This window comes from Propithecus coquereli, unplaced genomic scaffold (assembly GCF_000956105.1).
Source record: "Propithecus coquereli isolate 6110/MARCELLA unplaced genomic scaffold, Pcoq_1.0 Scaffold77, whole genome shotgun sequence".
In the NCBI taxonomy this organism is placed as follows: Eukaryota; Metazoa; Chordata; class Mammalia; order Primates; family Indriidae; genus Propithecus; species Propithecus coquereli.
Genome location: NW_012153840.1, coordinates 4,699,736 through 4,726,590, shown reverse-complemented (window position 1 = coordinate 4,726,590; position 26,855 = coordinate 4,699,736). Strand labels below are relative to the sequence as shown.

At 55.9% G+C, this 26,855-nt stretch overlaps 2 protein-coding genes across 3 annotated transcripts in view; both read left to right on the top strand.

Moving 5' to 3' along the window:
* The first annotated feature begins 1,837 nt into the window (after positions 1-1,837).
* Positions 1,838-14,191, top strand: AGTRAP (angiotensin II receptor-associated protein). 2 transcript variants are annotated; one of them, XM_012662670.1, is made up of 5 exons: positions 1,838-1,970; positions 9,183-9,217; positions 11,070-11,175; positions 12,034-12,208; positions 13,503-14,191. In XM_012662670.1, exons 1-5 carry the CDS (start codon positions 1,944-1,946, stop codon positions 13,616-13,618), a joined length of 459 nt encoding a protein of 152 aa, XP_012518124.1. In that variant the 5' UTR covers positions 1,838-1,943; the 3' UTR covers positions 13,619-14,191. The 2 variants fall into 2 exon arrangements, with proteins under 2 accessions (XP_012518124.1, XP_012518123.1); XM_012662669.1 differs by having other exon boundaries at positions 12,034-12,229.
* Positions 14,192-22,865: 8,674 nt separating this feature from the next.
* Positions 22,866-26,855, top strand: part of LOC105824882 (chromosome unknown open reading frame, human C1orf167) — a 20,971-nt gene continuing 16,981 nt past the window's right edge. The window contains exons 1-5 of the mRNA XM_012662495.1: positions 22,866-22,935; positions 23,339-24,531; positions 24,647-24,690; positions 25,092-25,299; positions 25,974-26,113. Coding sequence (XP_012517949.1) covers positions 22,866-22,935; positions 23,339-24,531; positions 24,647-24,690; positions 25,092-25,299; positions 25,974-26,113 — 1,655 coding nt within the window. The remainder of the gene's footprint in view (positions 22,936-23,338; positions 24,532-24,646; positions 24,691-25,091; positions 25,300-25,973; positions 26,114-26,855) is intronic.

The following is a 26,855-nucleotide window of genomic DNA, read 5'->3' as shown; positions in this document are numbered from 1 at the left end:
TTTGCTGATAATAATTAATAACTAGCTAATAATTAATAATAAAATAGCAGCCAATCCTAAATCACAATGGATGTAGCCATTTGGCTGGTCTCTGCAGCTTACCAGCTGTTGGTTACAATGGCAGACCCAGGCTGCACTACCCCCTGGGCTGGAAGCCTGGGCCTCCAAATGGGACATTAAGTCAGGCCGGTGGGCCCTGCAGCCCTGCAAAACTCCCCTCACCCATCCAGACAAATCCTTTCTTTGTACCTGGAGAGACTATGGGTCTTGATATTATCTGGGGACCACCCAGGCAGCTTTGTGGGTTCCCACATGGTTTCTCCCCTCCTGGAAACAAGAACAACACTTTCCTAGTGGCTTCCCCAGGAAAGTTCATGTTTTCTCTGGTAATGAGTGAAGGATGGGGTGGGGAGGAGGCTGGAGATGGGAGGGATGAAAGTTCCTGTTTGGAGGTGGGGACCAACAATCTTTAAGATGCCAGGTGAGACAGCCCTTTCTTTCCTCTATTCCTGCATGTACTATTGAGGGTTTGTATAGGGAGGAATTTCTGCTGGTTTTCCCTAGAATTTTCTAAACCTTTTGATATGTTGACTTAAGTGGGCTCCAACCAGTAGGCTCCTTGTGTATTGATCATAACAACAGCTTATCCGAATTATGCAATTACTAAGTTCCAGGCACTGTTCTGGGCATTTTACATTGATGTGGACTCTCTCCTTGGCCAAACTTTAGTTAGACTCCTCTGAGCCCTCTTCTTCTTTTTCTTTTTTTTTTTTGGTAGAGACAGGGTTTCGCTCTTACTCAGGCTGTCAGGCTGGTCTCAAACTCCTGAGCTCAAGCGATCCTCCCGCCTGGGCCTCCCAGAGTGCTAGGATTACAGGCGTGAGCCACCACACCCGGCTTGGACCCTCTCCTTGACCAAACTTTAGTTAGACTGCTCTGAGCCCTCTTCTTCTTCTTCTTCTTCTTCTTCTTCTTTTTTTTTTTGGTAGAGACAAGGGTCTGACTGTGTTGCCCAGGCTGGTATCGAACTCCTGGGCAAAAGCGATCCTACCCCCTCGGCCTCCCAAAGTGTTGGAATCACAGGCATGAGCCACTGTGTCCCACCCCGCCCCCAGCTCTCTTCTTAGTAGGTCTCGACCTTGACCTTCTGCATCCTCCTGTCCTTGCTGGGCTGCACAACCCAGTTTTAGCAAGAATCCTGCTAATTTAACAAGAATTCCCCCGGCCCTTGATGTCTCCTCTTAGTAATTTTCCATCCACCGACTCCCTCACTCTGCTCTTTGGCTATAAATCCCCACTTGTCCTTGTTGTATAGGGAGCTGAGCCCAATCCCTCTCTCCTGTGGCAAGACCCCTTTTGTGACAGTTTTGAGTAGTCTTCCTTGCCTTGCGGCTTTAACGAGTGTCAGAATAGTTTTTCTTTAACAGTTTGCCAATAGTTAACTCCTTTATCCTCACAAGGATCCCATGTGGTATTGTGAATAACCCGCCTACACCGGGAGGGAGAGAGGAGAGAGGAGAGAGCGCCCCCCTGGGATGAGACACCAGCTGCTGCCACAGCGGCAGTTTGCACCTGGACGGCCCCCCAGGCCCGCCTGGCTGTAGGTGGGCCCATCAGCCCGCCTTGTGGGATATTTTAGCCAGGCAGGATGTTGCGCCCTGTGCGACACAAATCCCGAACTTGCGAACTTATGCCAGCCTCCCCCACGTCCCGTCCGGGCGGTGGCGGGAACGGGGCGCCAGGAGGAAGGCGCGAGCTGACGACGCCGTCTCCTAGCGACGGCGCGGCGGTCACGTGACCCTCCGGCCCGGCTCACGTGGTCCAGAGCGGAGCCGGGGTTGGGGCTGGAGCAGCGGGCGGGGCGGGGCCGGCAAGTTTGTCCCTCGAGTTCGGAGCCCAGGAACCCCCGCGGCTGCCGCGCAGGTGCCTTCCGCCTGGTCGCGATGGAGCTGCCCGCGGTGAACCTGAAGGTGGCGGCGGGCGGGGCGGGTCTCCTGCGGTGGGGGGCGTGGGGCACTTGCTTTTTAAGGAAGGTGGGAGGACCGCGAGTTTGGGGCGAACTACCCGCATTTGGGGTGGCAGAGAGAGAGAGAGGGTATGCGCAGACCCTCGGTGAGCAGGTGAGCGGACAGGCCGCTGCAGGGAGGGATCCAGGAAAAGGCCAGCAGGGACGACCGTGAGGGGCAGCTGGAGGTGTCAGGTGGGGAACGGGCCGCCCCTTCCTGGAGCCAGACCCTCCGGCGGGGAGCGGGGTCCCAGCCTTGCTCTGGCCTGCACGCCCGGAGTTCCCCTGGAGGGGGACGACGGCGCGGGGAAGTGGCACCCGAAGCCCAGGGAGGCGCTTGGCGGCGGACCCCTCTCCTACGGGGACAGAGGAGCTAGACCTTTCCCCGGGGTCCCCGTACTGTCCTGGGAGCCGCTTTTGTTTGCTACATCAGGTTGAGAAAAGTAGATGTTACCAAACAATTGGTTTCCCAAAGTTTATAAATTTAACGTCCTTATTTCACAATTGAGAAGCACGAACTCCAATAGAAATTACCTAAAAACAGAAAACCCCAACTTTGTACACTTGGGAAAACGCTGCAGGGCTTCCTGGAGTGTCTTCATTTCCTGAGCCGCGCACAACTCGCCGGGGTGCCAGCGCTGTTCTTTTCTCCGTGCCCAACCCCAGTCGCCCTGTGTCGTGGCTCGTGACTCGTAGCTCGGTTTGCAACAGAGGGGCTGGGGACTTTAGCTTTTGGTCAGGAAGGTGTGGACTTTGGATGAGACCGGCCATTTTGGGTTTTGGTGCAGGCTCCTTTGAGACTATATCCAGGAATGCGCTCTTACTCCTGAGTGACAAAGCATTTATTACCCCGTTGGTGTCTGGGACGAAAGGAATCTAAAAGATGGCTACAAAGTAACAGCATAAGCCTTGTTTGGATTGTTATACACAGTCTGTGCTATGACTTGCACTGGGCAGTTTTCCCTTCTTAGTCGTACTTGCTTCAGCAAACCTGCCTGAAGCTGCCAGTCAACAGCTGGGGGACAGATGGCTGGAGCCAGAGAATGGACTTGGGTGGAAGGGTGAGCTGGAAAGAAATTTACATGAGGGCAGCTGGGGTTGGTTGGTATCAATACTCACTCTGTGCCAGGCAACGTGGGGTTAACACCAACTGCCTTTTCTCTGATTCGAGATTTGCCTAAAATAATTGCTAAGAAAGGATCAGGTGAGGGGTAGAGCTGCAGGAGTTGGAAGAGAAGAGAGCCCTCATTTATGTGGCATCTGTGGTGTGCCAGGTTATTTAATCACAGCAACCTTCTGAGAAAGCTGATATTGTCATATTTTTACAGATGAGCAAACTTCAGCTCAGCTCGGGTAAGTTGCCAAGTTCCCACAGGGAGTAAGTGGCAGAGTCAGGATTTGAACCCACAGGGATCAGACTCCAGTGCCCTGTTCTTTCCAGGTACCATATTAGTTAAGGCCAACTCTGGCCTTGACCATTCTGCCCCTTGGGAGGGTTTAGTCTGTTAGGGCTTTTTAGAGCAACTTTATGGGCCTGACAGGCCAAGAGCGTCCATGGGTGTGAGCTGTGCTGGTTTTGTGTGCTCAGGATGAAAAGGCCGGTCCTTCCCTTGACATGGGAAGCAGGACCTCATGTCTCCAAGGGTCTTAGCCACTACCAATCAGAGACAAGTAAGGGCGGGGAGGCCCTGAGGTGCTAGGGTTGTCAGGTAACCTACGGGACGTCCCCTTGAATTTGGATTTCAGATCAGCAACAGTTTTGTAGTATGAGTATGTCTCAGGCAATATTTCGGGACATATTAACAAATTATTCATGATCTTTCCCTGGTGATGTAGTGGCAAAAGAAAAATTATTCATGATCTGAAATACAAAATGAATTGGCTTTCTGTATTTTTGCTTGCTAAATCTGGCTGCCTTATGGAGGGTAGCTGTTGACTCCTTGCTTGCAGGCACTTCATGTGGACTGTTCTGAGGCCAGAGCCCCTCAGGAGCTGGGAAATTGCACGCTGGGCCTGTGCCCCCACCCACTCCCTCACTGCATACCTTCCTTGGGCGTTGGCCGACTGCCTGCTTATGCCCAGCTCAGCCAGGGTGGGCAGCACTGCCAGCTGAGAAGAAAAAGCTGCCCTAGGCCCTTTGCATAAAGGGCAGTCCCTAACCGAGCCCCATCTATGCCTCTCTTAAATCAAGTCCTGACCTGGAAAAATGACATTGTGACAAGCTTAGAAAGGACTAGGCTTTTGGCCAGGTGTGGCGGCTCACACCTATAATCCCAGCACTTTGGGAGGCTGAGGGGGAGGATCCCCTGAGGCCAGGATTTCAAGACCAGCCTGGGCAACATAGCCATACCCCGTCTCCACAAAAAATTAAAAAATTAGCTGGGCATGGTAGCACTTGCCTGTAGTCCCTTGAGCCCAGGAGTTCAAGGCTGCAGTGAGAAGTGATCACACCACTGCACTCCAGCCTGGGCAACAGAGCGGAAGCCTGTCTCTGAAAACATAAAAACAACTCAGGAAACTGACTTCCCAGTCGTAGTAATGAGGACCGCTGCCTGTCCGGGGCTGGCTCCCTGGCAGGCACGGTGTTGGGCACTTCCTACACCTCTCTGCCTCCCTGCACCACTGGATCCACCCAGCAACACTGTGAAACAGATATTTTTATCTCTACAGAAGAGCAAACAGCAGTTCTGAGAGGCCGGGTGACTTGCCTAAGGTTGCATAGCTTCTAAATCATGGAGCCAATGCATGACTCTGCTTCCCCTGTGTGGCAACCCTGACTGGTGTCCCTTAGCCCCAGCTACCCTGGAGGAATCTCATTGTCTCATGTAACAGGCTGCCAGGTGTTTGCACTGAACTGGTAAGAATGTGTTCCATATGTCGATCTGTAGGTTGACGGCAGTTCTGTCCACCACCTGTCTGAGAGGTGTCACCCCCACCTCCCACGGGTGCTCTAGTGGCCTAAGTCTTAGTCTGCATAGCCCCTGGGTTTTATAAACCTTTCCTTCTCCAGGTTAAACTTCCCCATTCCCATCCGCCCTTCCCTGGCTCTTGTAGCTGGCGACAGTGTGCACAGTGCATAGAGCACAGGCCTTGGGCCAGACAGAGCTGCATTCAAGGCCAGGCTTTGCTACTTATTAGTTGTGTGGCCTTGAGTAGGTCTCCTAACCTCTCTGAGTATCTGTTTCTTTCCTGTCAAAAGAGGATACAAATAGGCCCTACCTTCTAGGGTGATAGGAGGATCTGGTAGTCCAGGAGGTATTGTAGAATTAGGGTTAAAAACTCAGGCCGTATAGACCGAGTATTCTGAGATTTGTGTCTGGGCTCTGTTGTTTATAAGGTTTATAAATTGGGCCAATTTACTTAATCTCTCAGAGCTTCAGTTCTCCCCCACACGGTTACACGGATGACCTGGGTCAAGTGTTGGGTGCAGTGTAGATGCGTAGCAGGCAGGTGCTTGTCAGTAGCAGGAGTTGCTGCTGTTGTGGTTACAGAAGGCCTGTCCTGCATAGGTACTTATTAAACAGATACAGGCAGTGACCGTCCAGACGCCTGTCTCTCTGGGAGTTGAGGCATCCACGTGGACAGACGGGTACCGCCATGACGTATGTTGCCTCCATTTCAGGGAGAAGGAACCCGAGGCCTTGGCTCCTGGACCAGCGCCCTGGTCTCCTATTCCCAATGCAGTGTCCTGTGGCCCCATGTTGCCTCGGCCCATTGGCTCCTGTCTGGGGAACAGCTGGGCAGCCTCCCCTGGGCCAAGCACTATAGTGAGAGTCCAGGGGCTCAGGCCCTTCTTTCTTCCTCCCCAGCCAGGAAAGGTCCTGCTGCTCAGGTGTTTTCTGGGGTCCCAGTTCCCCCTCCCGTTTAGCTCTCTCCCCTGCTTCCAGCTCCTCCTCCAGACACTACCTGAGCATCCTCAATGTCTCCCCTTCACTGGAAAGCTCCCCAGCAGCAGACAGTTCTTTTGTGCTGACAATGAGTCACTGGCCCCCTTTCCTTGGCTGCCAGGGAGGGCAGGGCCCGTTTGGCTCAGTTTCTGCCTGGAGCTTTCCTGTACACTAGGCCTCCTTGGGTTGCAGGGGTCGGGTACCTATTTGTACCTATTACAAAGATGGGGAAACTGAGGCTGAGGAGGCTTAGTCTTTTATGGGTTTCTTTTCCCAGGAGCTTAAGATAAGTGACCAAATGGTGCCGACTTTCTTAAATGTTTATAAAATGAAAGTGAAGTCACGTGGACGGGATTGCATGTCTTTTAAGGAGCTGCAGCATTGCCAGGTTATACTGTTTTCTTCCCTACAGAGATGGCAGCGGTTTGGCCCTTTGCCGGTGCTCGCTGCATATCACAGGCCCTTCCAGCTCACACACAGGTTATCCAGAGCGAGTGACCCGCAGGGGACCCTCCTGTGTATCAGCCTTTCATCCTAAGCCCCATTCTCTCCGTAACAGTCCAGGGATCTGCGGGGCCCAGAAACACCTACTTATTAAAGACCTGTTGTGTGCACAGTGTAGATGCAGGCGCCAGAGCACTTGGAAATGAAGATTGTTTCTGCAACGGAGTCAAAGTGGGAAGGGTTAGGTGTTGGTTCAGGGAGGTAAGTGTGATGTGAGCTGCCTCCCTTCTGCCTCCTTGGTGGCTTCTCTTGGTCTGAAAGCCGATGTCAGTCCCACAGTGCCGACTGCGTGGTGAGGCTTCGGCAGGTCCCTTCCTCTCTGGGCCATGGTTTCCAGTAAGGCAGAGGGGCAGTGGTTAGCTCTGAAGCTAAAGACCAGAATCCTCTCTAGACCCAGCCCTGCCCACCCCCAGCTTCCTGCCTCCCCTCCTCTACTCTCCTCTTGCCTTCTGTTCCAGCCACACTGGCTGCTTTTTAGTTTCCAGAATGTTCTGTGCCCCCTTGTGCCACAGAACCTTTGCATGTGCTGTCCTTCCTGCTCAAAATGCCCTTATTTCCTCTGTGCCCCGCACCTGTCTCTTCCTCAGAGAAGCCTTCCCTGCCATACAGTGAGGTTCTGTTTCCTTTTCTGAAACTTCCCTTCAGGGCAGGGGTCTCCTTGGACCCCATGCTCTTAAGGCCAAGTACCTGGTTGGTGAGCATCTCCCCACTGGACTCAGTCCTGGGAGGGCAACTGCACGTCTGCTCTGCACACCTTTGAACCCCCAGGGCAGATGCAGAGCAGCTGCCAGTGTGCCGGGCTAAACTGTCGGTGTTTAAGAAACTTAGCACTGTTTGATCACTTCTCTTAAGCTCCTGGGAAGAGAAACCAATGGAAGACTAAGCCTCCCATGCCTCAGTTTCCCCATCTTTGTAACGGAGAGAGGCCTGATGTCCAGACAGTACATCCCGGGTTTGATCCTGGCTCTGCCGCTGGCCTGCTGTGTGACCTCAGGCGAGTTACTAACACTCACCTCTGAGCCTCAATTTTCTCAGCTGTAAAATGAGGATAACGGTAGCTGAGAGGATTGCGAAGACTCAGCATACACAGAAAGCACTTAGGCTGGTGCCCAGCACGCAGGAAGTGCTCAGTAGTAGATGGAGGTGGGTGATCGTGAGGACTGCCTCTAGAGCTGGCCTTCCGCGATAGCCGACTAGGCCCGTGCAGAGCCTCGAGACCTCTGTAAAGTTGGGTGCGTCGGTCCTTGTAGAATTATTTTCCTAGTCTTTATTTCGGGCCATGGATCCAAGCCCCTTTCGTTTGGTTCATTCACTCTGACACTGGGCCCTGGAGATGAAGGCAAAGTGTCCCAGCCGTCTGCCCTGATGTCATCCGCCCTCCTATGGGAAGGACGCCCACGGTTCTCACTGCCCCAAGTACCTCCTCTTGGCTGAAAGCTCACACTTCCTGTGTGAAGGTTAGGAGAACTGGTTTTGGAGTCAGAGTTGAAATTTAATTCTAGTTTTGCCACTTGCTATTTGTGGAATCTTGATCAATGTATTAATAATTGACCTCTGAGCCCAGTTTTCTCATCTGTGAAATGGGGACGATAATGTCTGTTCCAGAGGCTGCTGTGAGGCCCAGATGAGGTCTTGCAGGTGTTTGGCATAGGACCTGGCACATAGTAGGTGCGCAATAGAGAGAAACTTCTAGAAATGCTTTTCTCTCCTCCCAGTTCTTTACTGCAGGCAGTGACGTCTCCTTCGGCCTTTTCATCCAGGCCAGACACTTGGGCCTTTTGCTGCAGACCGGCTCCTGCGTGTTGTCTGGGCCCAGCACGCGGCCCCCGCCCCGGGCTCTCAGCAACTCTCCCTCGCACCCTGACCCCCCCACCCCTCAATCCCTTGAGTAAACTCCATCCCAAGTAAACTCCCACTGACTGCCGAGCCCCACTGGGCTCCTCACTGGGCCCCCAAGTCTCAGGGCCACACCTGCCTCAGCCACTGCCACACCCTCCACCCACGCAGTGCTTGGGCCTGGCTCCCGCCTTTGGCCAGTCCTGGCTCAGCTTTGTGCTCGGCCCAGGTCCTCTGGAAGCTCTGGCCGTGGCTGCGCGCCCCCAGCGCGGCCTCTGCTCCTGCTTTCTCTGTGGCTTTCCCATCGGGCCTTTGTGATTATCAGGAGTAAAGACCAGTTCCAGTAGAGGGGCTGTTATTTTAAAGACCTAGAGGGCAATAAAAAGGGTGGAATGTTGTAGAAATCTGGAAAAAAAGCCAGAGGGATTTTTCTCCAAATCATAACTCATACCACACTGTCTCCCTGCAGAAAAGTCTCCCCTGGCTTCCCCTGCACTTGGCCTGGAGCCCATGCTCCTTCCCAAGGCCCGAGGCCCCCTCGCTCCCCCGCACCCCACCCCGGTCTCCTGCCACCCTCCCAGACCCTCCCTCTCCAGCCACAGCAGCTGCTTTCCCCCCTGCCCCCACAGTGCCCCAGCCCCAGTGTCCCCAGAAATCAGCCTCCTGTGAACACCCCCATTTCCCATCGAGGCCTCTGATTCTGGAGCAGAGTCCCTGAGTTCCCCAAAGGAGCCTCCGGCCCTTGGAGGCAGGAAGGGGTGTGGTTGTCAGCTGCCGCAAGGGAAGGCTGAGGGGGTGAAGCAGCAGCTCCCCTGGCCTGGCCTGTGTTCTTTCTCCTTCACCCCTGCGCCACTTGCTGTTGGAAGACAGACATTTCTGAGGCCCTCGGGGGTGCCAGGCGGGGGCTCCTGGTGCTCAGATTCACAGACCTTCTCCCCCTTGTGCCACAGGTGATTCTCCTGGGTCACTGGCTGCTGACAACCTGGTAAGTGACTCTGGGTATCCGGCTACATCCACGCCATCTCCTGGCTCTGTGTTGTGTCTCCCGAGGTGTGTGTCCACGTGTCTCGGCTCTGTGTCTACGTGGCTCCCGGGGTCTGCGTCAGCCAGGTCAGGTCCCGATGCTGCCATGTTTTGGCCGGGTCACTTTGGGCGAGCGGCTCTGCCTCTTGGGACTTTGGTTTCTGTCTGGGCATAAGGACTGCACTCCCCGCAGGGGCCGGGAGGGGAAGTGTGGCAGTGCTCGTCAGACACAGCTGGGCTCCGGCATCATCGCAGGCTTGATTTTCAGTATTTCCATCTCTTTTATCTGTTGAGTTTCTGGGAGATTCTCTGCCAAATCAAGATTGGAAACCATTGAGCTCACAGGTGCATTTTGCAGACTTCGAAGTGCAGTGCACGTGTAAGCAGCTGCAAGTGATGTGAACAGTGCTAGTCGAGGCTCACAACCTGGGGGAACAGGGCCAAAATGCAGATTTCTCAGTCACGCTCCCCAGGGTTCTGAGTTGATGAGGCTGGGCTGGAACCCAGGCACCTGCTTTGTTAAAACCAAAAGATGATGGCCGGGCGCGCGGTGGCTCACACCTGTAATCCTAGCACTGTGGGAGGCCAAGGCGGGAGGATTTCTTGAGGCCAGGAGTTCGAGACCAGCCTGAGCAAGAGAGTAAGACCCTGTCTCTACAAAACAAACAAACAAAAAAAACCCAAAAGGTGAGATGACTTATTGAAAGAGCTATTGAGCCTGACTGCACTTAACACACAAGTATTTTGCACGAGTTTTCTGCATGTTACACTTCAGGGAACGTCATTTGAATTCATGAAGTACCCTGCTGCGTGCTGAGGCAGGCCCCGTGGCCCTGGTTATAAGTGAGGCAGACAAGAGCCCTGTCCCCCTGGATTTTCTATGTGGCATGGCAGGTTGGGCAGGAGCGTGGCCTGTGTGTTCAAATCCCAGCCCTACCACTTAGTAGCTATGTGACCTTGGGCAAGTTTCTTAACCTCTGTGACCCAGTTTCCTCATCTGTGAAAGGATAATACTAGCACCGCCCTCCTAGAGTTGTTAACACACAAATGCACATAAATGAGTTAATTTATTTTATTTATTTTTCTGTGAGTCTGAATGAGTTAATTTAAAGCACTGAGAACTGCCAGATACTAGCAAGTGCTCTGTAAATGTTGACCATGATTTTCACTGGATTGGCAAGCAAACAAATACATAAACAATGTCAGTAGCAACACCCTAAAAAACAGAATAGGGTGGGCGTTGTGCTGGGAAAGTGACGAGGGAGGTGGAACGTAGCGTTGGTCAGTGAGGGAAGGGGTCTCAGAGTGCACGTTCAAGCTGCCGCCAATGACAAAAGGGGCTCAGCGTTCAGGGTGGAGGGGTGAGCACAGGGCGGTGGCTGGGTGGTCAGTAAGGGCGGGACTGTGTTTGGCGGATCTCCCTGGCCTCTTGGGCCCTGGCGAAGAGTCTGTATTTGATTCCAAATGGGACAGAGAACTGTTGGAGGATTTTTAGCAGAGAAGTGACAGCGTGTGATTGACATTACCGGTTGCTATTTAGAGAACAGAGTGGCAGTCAGGAGCCCAGCGTGGGGTGGCTATGGCAGTAATAGTGGCGGGAGAGGATGATGGTTTGGACCTGCAGGGACAGGGCCAGGTTCAGGATCTGGGAGGGAGGTGGAGCCGGTGAGATTTGCTGACGTTGCTGGCACACAGCCAGGTGGCCTCGCAGACTGTGGCCTGTTCTTGGAGGAGGCCTGGAGACCCCAGAGCAGGAGGGTGGGGACCTACGGCGTGGTGGCCACCTGATGGGACTGACGTGCCTCTTCTGGCAGGGGCTGCATCGTGTTCTCAGGCTCCTACGCCTGGGCCAACTTCACCATCCTGGCCTTGGGCGTGTGGGCCGTGGCACAGCGGGACTCCGTGGACGCCATAGGCATGGTAAGGAGGGCGGGGCAGCAGTGCAGGGTGGGCCATGACCCCGGCTCTGCCTCCTGCTCCTGTTCCAATCTGCCATCTCTTCCTGTGGTCTAAAGCCCTATAAATCTGCTTCTGGGCTCCCAGCCCACACGTGTCTGCGCTATCCTGGCCCGTGCTCCGCTTGCCTGGCTTAGAGCACCCCAAGTCTGCTGTTGTCTTCCTGAAGAAAGACGTGGGGTGGGGTCCCACCAGTGCCCCAGATTGGTCACTCTGAAAGGGCAGAGGAGCATCCACCCTATAATCTGCCTGAGGGGCTCTTTTAGGGGCTAGGGAGGCGGCTGGGAGACCCGGCCAAGAGGGACTCCACTACTTTACAAAAGCGAGTTGACCCGGCCCAGCTGCAGTCTCCCACATGGGAGCTTCCCTGTACCCACTAAGCCCTGGGAGGCAGTGAGTGCTCCAGCTCAGGCCTCTTCAGCCCAAGGCAGGGGCAGCCCAGGACAGTTGAGAAGAGATTTTCTTTGTGGTGGAGATGGGTCGGATTAACTCCAAGGGACCTTCCATCTTACAGGTCCAGGAGCCAAGTGTTGTGCCCCATCGTGGCCCCAGGGGTGACGGGAGATAGGTGGGTAGGGGCTCTGGTGGGGCTGGAAGGCCGAGTCCCCAGCCTGTCCCCAGCCTGTCCCCAGCCTGCCATCTCTAGCCAGGAGGCCTGTCCCCAGGGCCCTGCCTGCTTGCCTGGTCTGCTTTCCAGCAAACCCTAAGGACATAGCAGGGCATGAAACAGCATCCAGTCTGGGATCCGTGATGGGGGAACCGCGGGGGCATGGTGGGAGTGTCGAGGTGTCAACTGGTGACAACATGTCGCTTGTCTTGCAGTTTCTAGGCGGCTTGCTGGCCACCATCTTCTTGGACATCGTGTACATCAGTATCTTCTACCCACGGGCCGGCCTCACGGACACAGGTCGCTTCGGGGCTGGCATGGCCATCCTCAGCCTGCTGCTCAAGCCCTTCTCCTGCTGCTTCGTCTACCAGATGTACCGAGAGCGTGGGGGTGAGATCCTGATCCGCACTGGTGAGGCCACCACCTCCGGCCAGCTCCCCCACGCCATGCTCTCCCTTGCCTGGGCCCCAGCCGCTGCCCTGTGGGTCGGCCTTGCCCTGTGGGACCAGGGCTCCAGGTGCACGGAGGAGCGTGGCGTGGTGCTCTGCCCAGGCTGGAAGGCTTGCAAGTGCCTGGTCTCTGCTGCAAGAGCCCTGTGGTCCCCTGGCTGTCCTGATCCGCTGTGACCTTTCCCTGCTGTCAGGCTGCAGCCAGGGCCTCCTCCCAGCCCAGAGCTCGGCCGCAGCTGGGGGTGCCATTCAGTTCCCAGAGGCAGCCTGAGGCCTGTAGGCACCTGTCGGGGCAGCTTCTCGCCTCTCTTCCCACCTGGCCCTTTGCTGGAGCCCCACTCTCCTGCCACATGGGGTCATCCCTCTCCTGGGGCAGAGACAGTGCTGGGTGGCCAAGGGAGAGCCATGGGAGCCTCACTTTCCCCGCCGGCCGACCCTCTCCCCTCTCGCCCTCTCCCACGCCCTCTCTGAACTCCTGTACCCCTTCTCATGGTGGTCAAGCCATTTTCCCACTCTCTGACCCATGCTTTCACTTCCTTTCTCTCTTTTTGAGACAGGTGGGGAGGGGTGGGGAGTGGCCTTCTACCTTTCACTCGTGAGAGGTCCCGAGTGGCCTGTGACTGGCCCAGGGGAGCAGCCAGGGCGAGGACAGGAATGGTCTGGGGCCACCCACCCTGGCCGACCTCAGCACTGGCTGGACCTGCCGCCCTGGTGACGGGATCCAGGAATGTTCCTCCCATTGGACCGATGGGGAAACTGAGGCCTATAGCCCTTGGGACTTGTTCAGGATCCCAGGCCAAATGTGCACAGTGGGGGATGTCCTCGTGCCTGGGAGAGGAGCCCGTGGGCCCAGGGCTCAGATTCCTGAGCATGGCCTGCTTGGGCAGGCACCATGGCCCGGTGGCCAGGGGCACTGGCTTTGGGCTCAGGTTTCAGTCTCAGCGTCATCAGCTTACAGCTGTGTGATCTCAGGTGAGTCAGTTCATCTTTTCGACCCTCAGTTTCCTCATCTGTAAAGCGGGAACGATAAAAATACCTGCTCCGTAGGGGTACGAGAAGATCGAACGAATGATACATACTAAAGGCTTAATGCCTGGGGCTACCCCCACTGTCACTGTCCTTGGCATCAGGACACCCAGCTCTGGCCTTGCGGGGGTGGACCTTGGTCTGGACTCACTAGAAGCATCTGAGTTCTCACCCTCCTTTCTCCTTCCCCCACGTCCGCTGCCCTCCAGGCTTCCTCGGACCTTCTCAGGATCGCAGCGCCTACCAGACAATTGACTCTGCAGAGGCACCCGTGGACCCCTTTGCAAGCCCAGAGGACAAGGGTCAAACTGCCCGTGGGTACTGAAGCCAGCCCTGCTGTGCCTGGCCCCAGCCTGGGCACCACCGCCTTCCTTGTGCCTGGGAGGTTGTTCCAGGGATGCCCTGGCCTCCCTTTCTTGGACCTAGGATGGAACGTGTCCTCTCATTCCCCATCTCAGGGGTTGCCTCAGTCAAGTGCCCCAAGAGGCCAGGGCTCAGCACTGTGCACACTCCTGTCCCAAATTCCCTGAGGCCTCCCGTCGCTTCAAGGCACCCACTGGTCCCCAGACTGGAACTGTGGTCTCTTTCTTCACCTCCCACCCCATAGCCACACCACGGAGGCCCCAGTCTGAGGCAGGCTTAGGCGTCTGAGGGCCGGTGATACCCCTACAGCTCCCCCCAGTTTGTTGCACCCTCCTGCAGGAGCTCTGAGAGCTTTGGGCTGTGCTCAGCCCCAGGGGCAGTTGGGCATGGGAGTGAGGTCCCCCTGCTTCTCACTGCCTGGTCACTTGGTGCCTGGGGACCCTGGGGCTAGAGGCGGGAGGTCTCTGCAGCACCCATGACCCACCACAGCCTCCAGCTGCCCTTCTTGGGGCCATGGCATTGAAGATGGCATTAAAGTTTGGGGAATTCTGTAGCTAGGCTGTGTTTCGAGCCATGTTCTATCTCCTGGCTGGGCTGGGGCCTGGACTTGCCACTCCTGGGAAGATTCCTCCTCTGAATCCCCCCGAGGAGGCTGGGCTGAGCTGCCCCGTTCTGTTGTGGCAGGAGGAAGCAGGGCACTTGCGCTTCAGCTGGGCTGGGCCTGCCCTGTGCCCGGCTCTGGCACCAAGGCCACAGCAGAGGGCACTGGTGGGTGTGCGCACGGGCACCCCTTTGAACCAGCAGGCGCGGGTATTGGCGTGGATCCTGCTCTGCCATTCACTAGCTGTGTGCTCTCAGTATCTTCTGGAACAGGGCTGCTGCCTGCTCAGAGGTGGTGATGCAAACTGAATGTAAAGTGCCTGGCCCTGTGTGACAGCAAAGTTGCTATTTGAGCCATTGGTGTCAGGTTAGGAGGCCACGGGTGACCTCTTCCTGGCAGCCCCTGTGTTCTAGTCATAGCTGACTTGGGCCAACATGTGTCCAGAAACTCCTCGGGTCCCCAGGCCAGGGCCCACCCTACTGCGACTGGTCTGGCCGTTCACACTTGGCTCTTCTGCCCTCTGGGCACCAGGTGCCTGGGCTTTTCCAGGCCATCCTGGTTTGTCCCTGGCACCAAGAGGTCAAGGCCTAGCGCACAGCCCCCACCGTTCTCCTGAATCCATCAGCGCATCAGAAGAGGCCGCGCACCCGCCAGGTGCCGAGCGTGGCCCGGGCTGCAGCGGTGAACTCAAGGGCTGCTCTCTGAGATGTAGGGGTCTCCCCATCAGGAGGATTGTACTCCGAGGCAAGACCCCTGAAAGAAGGGAGCACAGACCTCCAGGCCGGTGAGGGAGGCTGCTCTGGAGAAGGCACTCGTGCCCAGGGTGCAGGGATGCGAGTGGCCGCAGTTGTGCGAAACCGGAAACATCCTCACTGTCGGGAGACCGGCCAGTAAGTCCACTCGTTGCATTGGGTGCTACCCCACAGTTACGGTCAGTGACCTGGACCTATTCCTGTAAACGCTGGTCCCCCGCACATGAGCAAAGCAGATTGCAGAATGGCATTAGTGTGAATTTTAAGACCTCACAGCAAGGCCATATACTGTTCTTGGGTGTATGTGCAGTAACGTAGAAAAGTAGGGACCAGGAGGACACATGTCAAGTTCATGACTGCAGTGGCCTTGAGTGGCGGAGGAGTGTGGCCGAGGGGCATGGGACCCTTTCTCTTGTTTGTACTGTTCCAGGCACAGGGAAGGCTTGCGGCTGACGTGCTTGTGCACCTGTGTCGTGAACGTGTCTGATTCCCAAAGGGAATGAAAAGTGAAGGCAGGGCCTCGGCCCGGGCAGTGGGGACAGATGACAGAGCCCGCCAAGCACAGCGGGTGGTGTGTCCAGAGGCCTGGGTTCCTCACAGTCCCGGACACCCAGGCTGGACTGGCTGTCTGGGGCGGGGGCAGGGGGAGGCTCCCGTCTCAGGTGGGGTTCCCCAGAAGCAGACTCTGGCAGGAAAGCAAGGAATCTGGGCTTCCTGGTCATTGAAAGGGGCCACTCCGAGGGTGGGACAGGGTGACTTAAACTTTCGGGCACTCCGGCTCCCTGACCGTGCAGGCAACGTGGCTCCAGGAGCCCAAGGCCATCTGAGACAGACAGGAGTGGTGAGGGTCTCCAGTGTGGCCCACCCCTCCACACAGGCCCCACGAGGGACAGTGCTCACATATAACCAGGGCTGAAGGGCCCCCCATGAGTGAGGCTGTGTTCCAGATGCAGGGGGTGCCAGAGTGGGGGGACAGTCACTCGGGAGGTGCTGTCTAGCATGAGAAGCTCCAGGCACAGGCACAGCTAACCAGAAGGCGTGAGGAGGAGCGCGCCTGCCCCAGTGTGGCAGGGGCTGAGAGAGGGAGGGGAAGATGAGGAAGGCAGCTGGCGTCAGATGGTGCAGCGTTAGTAGGTCATTTTAAGGACTTTGGCTTTTGTCGAGTGAGGAGGGAGCCCCTGGAAGGCCCTGGGCAGAGTGGGACACGGGCTGACTTACATTCTGACAGGACCATGTTGGTGGCTTGGAGCGGGGGTGGAAGTGGGGGTGGTGACAAGTGGTCACTCCTGGACGCACTTTGAAGGCGAGCAGCGGGTCTGCTGTGGGGTTGGCCGTGGGAGGCAGAGAGGAGCCAGTGACCGCAAGAAGTGGGCCCGAGCGGCTGGGAGGCTGGAGCTGCCTGGCCTGGGCGAGGCCGGGAGTTCGGTCTCGGGTGGGCCGCACCATGGTAACAGGGCGCCAGACATTCCCACCACCGTGTTCCTTTTAAAAGGCCTGTGTCAGCAGGGACTTCGAAGCAGGACACTCTCCAGGTTTGAGGTTATAGTGTCTGATGTTCTAGAAACTGTCAAGCACAGGAAGAAAATTCCACTTGCTTCTGGTCTCCTGCTGGAGAGGCTTGAAGTCGCTTGTCCAGTTTTCAAATCTATTTCTTGTTTTCTCAAAGCTGAGCCCCCGAGATAAAGAAGCCAGAGAAATTGCCCAAGGGAGGTCACTGCCTTCTCCTGTTGGCCAAAACGGGACCAGAGCTGGTAGTACCCACAGGGCCCCACCCCCGCCTGTCCTCAGTCTCCAAAATGGCCCAGAAATTCCAGTTTCGCAGCCTGTCTCCAAACTGGCTCTGGAGCCAGCGAGGCTTGGTTTAAATCCCAGAGGTGCCCTGAAACTGGCTGTGTGAGAAACGACAGTCTCTTAACCTCACTGTGCCTCAGTTTTGTCATTTGGAAAATGGGGATAATATAATAATAGTGTCTGACTCAGGGATTAGCGGGAATTGGAAATGGTGTGTTTAGTAAATGTTTTAGATCTCATTACCCTTATTACCGTGTAATCATTCAAAGAGAGAAATGGTGACCAGTCTGTCTGGCCATCCATCCATCCATTCATTTATTATCGATTTTATAAACATTTATTGAGTGCTTTCAATAAGTTTTCAAAAGATTGGAAAATTTTTCAGGAAGTTTACATTTCAGGGGAGGTTTTCCTCCCTGGCAGCAGCAGAACTCCGAGGGTCCTGTTCTCCAGGTGGTTGAGGGCTTGTGTGTACCGCTCGAAGTCCAGAAGCTACCTGCACAGTCCACAGGTGATTACAAAACGTCTTAGCTGACATGGAAACTCAGAATCACAGATTTGAGCTTGAAAGGAGCTTAGAGCTCCCCTAGCCCAGTGGTTTTTAAAATATTTTGTTTCATACCCTTTGCTCCAAAGAAATATTACCCAGTATGTACAAGAGTGGGTGTGACCAAGCACTCTCCTCCCATCACTGCGAGGGCACCTAGGGCTCCCAGAGCACAGTGTGAAAGTGACCTCCTAGATCCTTGCCTGGGACGCAGGCCCAGAAAGAGGAGCTGTGGACAAGGGCACACGGAGACTCAATTTCAGAGCTGGAACGTGGCAACGCGATTAGGATGCCAGTGGGGTTTAAAAAGAAAAACAAACTTCTACAGAGGAAAACCTGATGAAAATCAGAAGCTCAAGGGCTAGGTTAATTCATAGAATAATTCATACACCCGAAGAGAGAACTGATAGCCTGGAAGATACATTTGAAGAAATTACTCAGAATGCAGCAAAAAGAGACAAAATATGAAGGAGAGGTTAAGAAACAAAGGACAGAGTTTGGGACAATATAAACATAGCCAGAATTCCTGAAGGAGATGATGGGAGAGAAGCAACATTCAGAGAGATAATGGCAGAGTATTTTCCAAAATGGAAAGTTGCCAAACCTCAGATTCAGGAAGCCAAACAATTCCCAAACAGAATAAATAAATAGAAACCTACAGTTAAAGTCGTAAGGGCACATTGTTCGTTGACGACTGTATCTTCAGCACTTACAACAGTGCTAGAAACCAGCCAGTGCTTCATACAAGTTGTAGAATGAATGAATGAATGAAAACTGCAGAACACCAAAGACAAAAAATTAAGATCCCAAAAGCAGCCAGATAGAAAAGATAGTGTCCCAGAAGGAATGACAATTACTGGCAGCTGATGTCTCAACAGCAACGACAGAAGTCAGAACACAGATGATATCTTGAAAGTGGTGAGAAAAATAACTGTCAACCTAAAATTGTGTGTACCAGTGAGGTATCTTTCAGACATGAGTGTAAAATAAAGACATTCAGGAGAATGACATTAGAGTTTATCACCTATAGATCTTCAATACAGAAACGTCTAAAGAAACTTTTGGTGGAGCAGGGAAATTTTTCCAGAAAGATCTGGATGCACAAAGAAAACAGTAAACATGTGGTTTAGTCTCCAAGACAATAATAATATATAAATCAGGAGAAGGTGACCAGAGACAAAGTGTTCCAAAGGCCCTTTTTTGTCTGGAAAGAGGGTAAATGCTGGATTAGCTTTAGGTTTTGTTAAATATACCTAATAAAATGTCTTGGATAACCACTGAAAGAATAGATAAGGACTGTGCAGTTTCCAAGCCAGAAGTAGAAAAAAAAAATGCTGAAGAAAAAGAAAATCTTGATCAATTCTAAAAAATGCAAGAAAGGAGGAAAGAATTTGACCATTAGCAAGCACAAAAATAAGATGGCTAAAATAAGTATGTCAAAGTTATACACTTGTAAATGAATTGAATTCTAGTTAAGATACAGGATTGTCAGGTCAGATTTTTCAAAGTTCCAGCTGTATTGTGTGTACAAGTGACATACTCAGAAGTATGGACACAGGGGGGCTGAATGGAAAAGGATGAAAAAGTTATGCCAGGCAGAGAGGACCAAAACAGAGCTGGGGTAGCTAAATTAATACCCCACAATTTGACTTTAAGGCAAAAAATATTACTAGAGATAAAAGAGGATCCATCCACCAGGTATGGGAGGAGATAGTAGACACAGACTTAGGAAGGACGCAGTAATAACTCTCTCCTTCAAGAACTGCTTTAGGGTTTAAAAGGCTCTTTGGCATTTATTTGTTAAACATCTGACCCTCATATCAAACCCGGGAGGTAGGTATTACCATCCTCGTTTTACAGAAGAGACGCCTTAGGTTCAGAAAGGTTAGGGACTTGCCTAAGGTCACACAGCAGCATAGCAATCTTGATCACAGGTCTTCGGACTCCCGGCCGGTGCTCTTTCCTCTCCCAGCAGGTGCTTAGAAGGGAGCAAACATACAATCCCGGCAGAGGGAGGGAAGGGCATGGCAGGGCACGGTGGGGAACAGCGTAGGCAGAGGCTTGGCAGGAGGAAAATTGAGGGACGTTGGGAGCTTTGAGTGTGATTGGGCCAGGCTCACGGCAGGACGGGGGGTCGGTAGGGTGGAGTCCACGCACCCCAGCGGGGACCGGAAGGCCAGGAGAGTTTCGCCTGTCTGGCTCGCGCAAAATGTCTGCACCAGGCCGCCTGCCTTGCTAGCGGATTTGCGGTGCCTGGGCCGGAACCCACATGCAGAGGACCGCGAGCGCAGCAGACGCCGGAGGCCACGCCCACGGGGCGGGGCCGCTCTGCTCGCTGACATTCCTCCCCCATCCCCCACCTGCCCGGGTCGTTAGCCGTCCCAACCCAAAGTCCCCTCCAGATTCAAACGAGACTGGGTGCGGGCTGACCCGAGGAGGACCGATGCACGTGAGGGCAGGAAACTGACCGCAGGCTCTTTTGGTGGGGACAGGCGGGAGGCTCTGCGTGTCCTCAAGTGGACAAGGATGCGGGTGGAGCGGCGAGGGGGGCAGACGGAGGGAGGGGTGAGAGGCAGGGAGATGGACAGATGAGCCCAGGCGTGGGGGGTGGTGTAGGAAGGGATCCTGTGGATTAGCTGCCTCAAATCAGCTTTGGCAAGAGGTGGGGGCCGGGGGGATGGTCCTGGCTGGGAGCCCGCGCCGGGGAGCCAGCCCGGAGGCCCGGGGCTGGGCAGGCTGCCTGCCTTTCTAAGCTCCAGTTTCCTCATTTTTAAAACAGAGAACCCAAGTCTCGGGCCTGCGGTGCAGATGAAATGACAGATGCCTGCTGAGGGCTTCAGGGTGCCTAGCATGGTTCAGTCATTCATTTATTAATAACGTGGTCATAGCCCCTCCTGTGTGCCGTGCCCTAGTCTATGTGCTGCGAATACGCACGGAAAAAACAGACAAAACAGCCTGTCCTTGTGTGGCTCATAATCCCCTTCAGGGAGAAACACACTCCTTTCTTCCCGATGTTAGGTGGCCGTAGTTAAGTGCTGCAAGGAAGTAATGCAGGAGCGGGCAGGGAGCTGCAGGTGGCGAGAGTGAGGCAGAGAGGGTCACTGGCGTTGGAGGCAGGACTTGAAGGCCTGAGGGAGAGGGCAGAGAGGTCCAGCAGAGGGAGCAGCAGTGCAAAGGCGCGGTGGTGGGGGCATGCGTGGCCCGTTGGGGGAACAGCCACGAGGCTGGTGTGTTGGAGCAGAGTGAGCGAGGGGGACAGGAGGGAGGGCAGGCTGAGAAGGTAGTGGAGAGCGGGAGAGTGAATGCTTTAGACTTTGTGGGCCTTAAGGTCTCTGTTCCAACCATTCAGCTCTGCCCTGGTAGCCAGGAAGCAGGCAGTCCATGCACCAGTGGGCGTGGCTTCCTTCCAATATGACTTTATGTAAGAGGCCACTGCCCATGCCATAGTGTGGCAACCTTGGGCCTCGAAGGCTCACAGGGGCACTGAGTGGGCTGGGGAGCCTTCAGGGCATTTGGGCTGAGGCAGGGCCTGGTCCGATTTAAGTGCTCACAGAATCAGCCTGGCCGCTGTGTGGGGACAAAGCTGTCGGGTGTGGGGACAAGGGCAGGATTAGGGAGACCAGCTGGGAGGCTAGAGGTGACAGTGGCTTGGCCTGGGGAGGTGGGATGGAGGCAGAGCCGAGCTCAGATTCGGACTGCCTTTGGAAGGGAGAGCACGTGGGATTAGCTGCCGGTATGAGGGAGAGGGCGTCAGGTGGCTCCAAGATTTTCATCTGAGCCCTGGGAAGCCTGGCGCTGCCATCCGTGGAGAAGGGGACATCCGCGGAGATAGGCGACAGCTGGTCTTCAGGATGGCAGGGAGTTCAGATGCTGCAGTGCCCATGAGACATCTGGGCGGGCGTGTGGAGGAAGCGCAGACCTGCCCCGTCAGACCTGTCTCCAGCAGCTGAGAGGTCTGCACGGAGTGGAGGTTCCCTGGAAGGCAGCTCTGTGGGGCGGGTCGCATAGGGGGAGGTGGGGCAGGAACATTTGCCTGTGATGAGGGTGAGAAATGGCCTGGGACCTGGAGGCTCAAGGGGGTGTTTGGGAGGGGGGTTGTTTTGTTTTTTCAAGATGGAAGCAATAACTGGCTGTTCTGTGCTGAGTGTGACTGTTCAGTAGAGGTGTGGGACGTGTCGACGGTGGGGGCCCTGCCTAAGGGGGGTGACATCTGGGCCTGTGCCTGGTCCCCAAGCTGTGCCCTGGGGCTGTGGGGGCCGTGCTAGCCCCGGTGCTGCCCATGGGCAGGTGAGACAGGAAAGCACCCAGAGCACAAGGGGGCAGGGCCAGCTGGGAGGGGACCACAGCTGGTCAGTCCCCAGCAGGGGAGGCCACAGGCACACATGCCGAGGGGGGTGGCCGGGAGGAGGTGGCAGAGGTTTGAGGACAGAGGAGAGAGTAGGAAGCAGTATCCAGGAGGGAGGGGACCAGAGTCTGATTCTCGAGCGTCCTTTCAGGCCCACTGAAGGTGGCAGGGGGGACCGGGGGCGGCAGTCAGTGCACGTGTGGGGTTGCCTCCAGCCACTCTCCCCGCCAGGTGCGGGCGAGGGGGGTGCTGCCTTCACCAGCCTTGTAGTTTCACCAAGCGAGTGTGGCAAGGACGGGGAGGGCTCGAAGGGGATGATTATAATTCTTGATCCTGAAGCTGCCGAAGGAGGGAGAGAGACATCCAGGGCACAAGGGACAGCTGGAGAGTGATGGGGCCAGAGGGTTGGGGTGTCACGGGGGAGGCCTGCTGGCATTGGGGCACTGGAGGGCATGAGCTGGACAGGCAGCGTGGACTCTGAAACTGAATTGGTGGAGGGGGCAGTTACTTCAATGACAAAGTCGGGGAGACCATGGGAGCAGGTGGCTGAGGTCAGGTGAAGAGCAAGACTGGGGGAGGGGAGCAGGGTGAGGGCTCCGAGGGCCAGGCGTCCTTCGGGACTCCTTGTGGATGGTGACATCATGCACAATTCAGGCAGGCGTGTCTTGGAGAAAGTGACAGGAACCAAGAACTGAACATGTCCAAGAATGGAGGCTCCACCCAGACGTCCTTCAGCGCAGACAGCTTAGAGCTGGAGTGTTTCCAAGAGAGGGGAGAGAGAGTGGTCTGGAAGTGGCAACAGGAAGCAGAGAGGGCCCCCACCCCTCCGCCAGGCTCCCCGCTCCCAGAGAGTGGCCTAGGCAGTGGCGTCCACATGGTGGGGGGGGGGGGGGGGGCGGTATCAGTCAGTGTTAGAAAGAGTGGGCACAGGAAGACACCAGCAGATGACATGGAAAGGGGGAAGATAGTGGGGCAGGAGAAGAGCCCCCAGGAGGCCCAACCAGTCAGGCGCAGGCCCTCGGGACAGCATGGGCTGGGTGGAGGGCAGCCAGGGTGCTGCTGAAGGGTGGGGGTGGGGACCAGGGCAGCCTGTCCTCTCCCCCCAGAGCCCATGTGATCAAACAAGCCAGACCACTGAGCATGGCGCAGACCAAGGACACTGCCCTGGAGCCCATGGAGCTACAGCCGGACACGAGCCACAAGGAGAACGTGCCCCCGAGGCTTGGGGCACCCCTGAGGCCAGGCAAGAGGCTTAGTGGGCCTGAGTGGGCCCCTGCAGGCATTGGCCCAGAGCCCCTGTCCCAGACCTCACTAATTCTAAAGATTTGCCGCCCACAGGCAGCTACTTGCAGGACAAAGTCTTTCCAGGCTAGGGCCTGGGCAAGTGAGGTCAGGACGAAGGGGCTCAGGAGTGGGCCCAACTGGTGCCCCTGGCTGAGATGGGGCTCTCGTAGGTCAGTCTGTGCCAGGGGGGTGGTGGGCTGGGGGCCCCGCTGCTTGGGCTGGCAGCAGACCCCTAAAGTCCTGGCTCCCTCTTCCTGGGGCCGTTTCCCTGCCCAGCTCTGAGGCCAGACGCCCCCCCTTTCCCTCCTGAGCACTGACCACCGAGTCCTCCCCCAGGGCATGACTCTCTCTTCTCTCTTTAGAGCAACAGAGATTCCGAAGGAGCCCGGGCGTCAGCCTGGGCAGTGGATGTGGCCAGTGGGTGCCCAAGAGGGGGAGGCCTGCTGCCACACCCTCCCTGGGGGCAGTGCTGCACCAGGAGCCCTGCAGGGTCCAGACCAACCTTGCCAGCCCTGGTGCCCTCCTGGGCCTAGTCCTGAAGGACAGCATGGGCCCACTGATCAAGGCAAGCTTCTGGCAACAGAGTAACCTGCAGCCCGCAGCTGGGAGGCCCCGGGGCAAGGCCCGAGAGTTTGCCCAGCAGAGTAACCTGAGCATAAGCGAGACCACCAGCCCCCGCCTCTGGCAGGAGCCTCGGGAAAGCTTGGGGCCCCACATGCTGCCCTGCGGAAGTCCCCTACCCCAAGAGCCACTGGCTCGCCCATCCCGCAGCCTGATGCAGTCCAGGCTGCTGGCCACAGACACCCAGAGCCTGGACTTCAGGCCCGCTGCAGGCTTTGCCCCTCTCAATGGGCGCACACAGCCAGGCCCCAGATCCTGGCGTGGCCCGGGGAACTGGACCCCCAGGCTTGAGGGGGGACCCCTCACCCTGGAGGACCTGGCTGCCCCTGCCCAGAGCCAGGCTCGGGCCCCGTCCCACGCTGCCGTCCACCAGCTACTGGCCTCTGTACGACGCCTGGAGCAGGAGGCGGGCCGTCTCAAGTGCAGGGCGTCCCAGGAGTCCCCAGGTGCTGCTCAGTGGGACCCCTGGCCTAGCAGTGGCCAGGCACCCCAGCCCAGCCGGCCTGTTCTTGCCTTGTGTCATGAGAGGAGGAAGAGACACCCCCGAGGCCACAGGGAAACTGCAGATGGTCAGGCTGGTCTCTCAAACTCTTGGACACGCAGCAAGCCAGCCTTGCCGGAGACCACTTTGGGGATGCTGCCTGGAGATCTTGACCCTGAGCAGGGGCCCCTTCCTGCCCACCCCCTATGGCCTGGGGAGGACTTCTCCCCGGAGCCTGTGTGTGGCAGGGCGCAGAGGGGCCACCCCCGTCTCCCTCAAGGGGTGAGGAGCAGGGAGGCCACACCCTGCTCTTCAGCCTTCTCTAGCGCAGCCCGGGGGGGCCTACCTAGATGGAAAGGAGAGGAGGGGGCCCCAAGGGAGCTGGCCAGCAGGAAGGAGGAGAGGACGGCTTCCTGTCTACCAGACATAGTCCCAGCCAGGAGCACCCCGCAGGTAGCAAGGAGCACCCCGAAGGTACAGGCCAGAGGAGGCTGGGAGTGGGGGAGGGGGGGTCCTGTCCCACCTGCTCCTCGGCCTGAGAACTGTGTCACGTCCTCTTGTTTCGCAGAACCAGGCCCCAAACATTGTGGCTCTGGAAGCGGAGGCAGCCCGGTGAGGCCATGGCTGGGTGGGGGTGGGCATGGGGGTGGGGGACATGCTCCCAGGACAGCTCCTCTCCCGTTGCCTGGGCTGTCCCTGCTGGGGAATGAGGAGAGCCTCCTGATCCCAGTGACAGGATCGTGGGGACTGCTGCTCCTGGGTTTGGGCACTGGGAACCTAACCTGAGGCTGCCCTGGACTCTTGTCAGTCGAATGGGTGTTCTCCTGCCTCCAGGGCCTTTCTTGTCTGGGATTTCCAAGTCTAGCCCCCAGTGAGAGGGAAGTTCTCCCTGCTGCCGCATGCCCGTCACCTGCGTGATTGCTGCAAGGGTGCATGGGTGGCGCCCAGCCGCCAGCTGCTCCCTGGGGGTAGAAGGGCCGGGTCCACCCCCATCAGCCCTAGTCTGTGCCCAGCCGGCAGCTGCTGTCCAGATGTCTCAGAGCCTGGAGGCACTTGGCGCGGAGACGGCGGGCCGTGGCAGTCGCGGTGGCACTGGGCCGCCGGCAGCTGTTGCGAAAGGGCCTTCAGGCACTGCGGTGGGCCCTGTGGCTCCGGGAGGCCCGGCTGGAGGCAGCGTGGGGACAATACACGAAGGCCCTGCTGGCCTGGAGCTTCCGAAAGGTCGGGTCTCCAGATTGGGCCAGGGGAGGTGTGAAGCCCTGGTGTGTCGGGGAGGAGGCTCTGTCTACTGAGAGGGCACCCACTGGGCACAGGTTGCACCTCATGAATGATCAGGGTAGAGCGTGTAATTACAAGTCCAGGCACCTGAACTAGCTCTGCCAGAGTTCAAATCCTGCCTCCACCCCTTTATAGCTGTGTGACCTTGGGCAAGTTAGTTAACCTCTCTGTGCCTCAGTCTTTTTATCTCTAAACTGGGATAATAATAGTACATACCTCTCAAGGTTGTTGTGAGATTAAATTAATAAATATAAGGGACTCAGAACCCTGCCTAGCACGTAGCAAGCATTCTACCATGTAAGTGGTTGGTATTTTTTATTAGTGGTTTGCCAGCCAGGACCGGAAGAGTATGTCCGTGTTCTTCCCTCCTTGGAAAAAGGGTGCTCTGGGAGGCCCAGCCCCAGGTTTTATCTCCCAAGGAAAGCCCTGCCTCTAGGGATCCATTTCTCCACTCATTGATTCCTTCATTCCCAAAGAGGCAGGGTAGTTCAGTGGTTAAGACCACAGGCTTTGGAACCTGATAGGGGTATTTGACTCCTGTCCCTGTCCCTGTCTGGTGCTCTCTTGGGAGGCACATTTGAGGCCGACATCCCCTTCCCCCTTCTCTCCTGACCCAGTGGAGAAACCTGGCTCTGCAACGGGAGCAGGGGAAGCATCCCATCCAGGCTGGGTCAGGACTCCCACCCTCCAGGGGGGGCCAGGGCCAGGGCCCCTCCTTGGGAAGGAAGGCAGTAGTGGACCCTGCCCAGAGGAGCAGGTAGGCTGGGACTCCCCAGGTGGTCAGTGTGGCCTGGGCAGCTGGTGGCCTTCCCTCCCTCCTTCCTACCTTGCTGCCCCTCCTTCCCCTCCCCATGAGAGAATGGGATGTAGCAAGTAGACACGGACAAAGATTTATGCGAAAGATGTCCATTACGTCATCGTTTATGATTGTAAGAACTTCGAAACAGCCTAAATGCTCAACAGTGAGTGAGGATATTAGGGTTCGACCACGTAATGAACAATGGAGCAACCATTCAATAGGATGTTTAGAAGACTTTCAAAAAATTCCTTCCCATTCTTTTTTTCCTTTATTTTTCTTTTCAATATCTTTATTGGTCTTATTTCCAATCATAACAGTAATGTATGCTTGATTTGAAAAAACATTAAAAATAGTCGAAAGTATATTAATTAACTAGAAGGCTTCATCCCCTCGCGTCCCCCTCTTTGGAAGTATTTTTATGAGTATTTGGATAGAATTTTTAAAGGCAAGAAGAAAATTGTATGACAATGTTAAAGAAAGAAAGAACAGGAGGCTAAAAATGGTATCTAAAATATTTTTTACCAAACACGTGAAACAGTGCATAGAAAAAGGACTAAAAGGAAAACAAGTACTAAAATATTGCACGATGTGAATATACTTAACACTACTGAACTGTACACTTAAAAATGGTCAAAATGCGGGGGGGATGGTGGCTCGCACCTGTAATCCTAGCTCTCTGGGAGGCCGAGGTGGGCAGATT

What these genes read in the sequence shown, in the direction of transcription:
- AGTRAP (XM_012662669.1), top strand. Translation starts at nt 1,944, where the DNA reads ATGGAGCTGCCCGCGGTGAACCTGAAG. An exon ending in TGCCCGCGGTGAACCTGAAG is followed by an intron (nt 1,971 to 9,182) that starts GTGGCGGCGGGC and finishes CTTGTGCCACAG; the next exon opens with GTGATTCTCCTGGGTCACTG. An exon ending in TGAGATCCTGATCCGCACTG is followed by an intron (nt 12,230 to 13,502) that starts GTGAGGCCACCA and finishes GCTGCCCTCCAG; the next exon opens with GCTTCCTCGGACCTTCTCAG.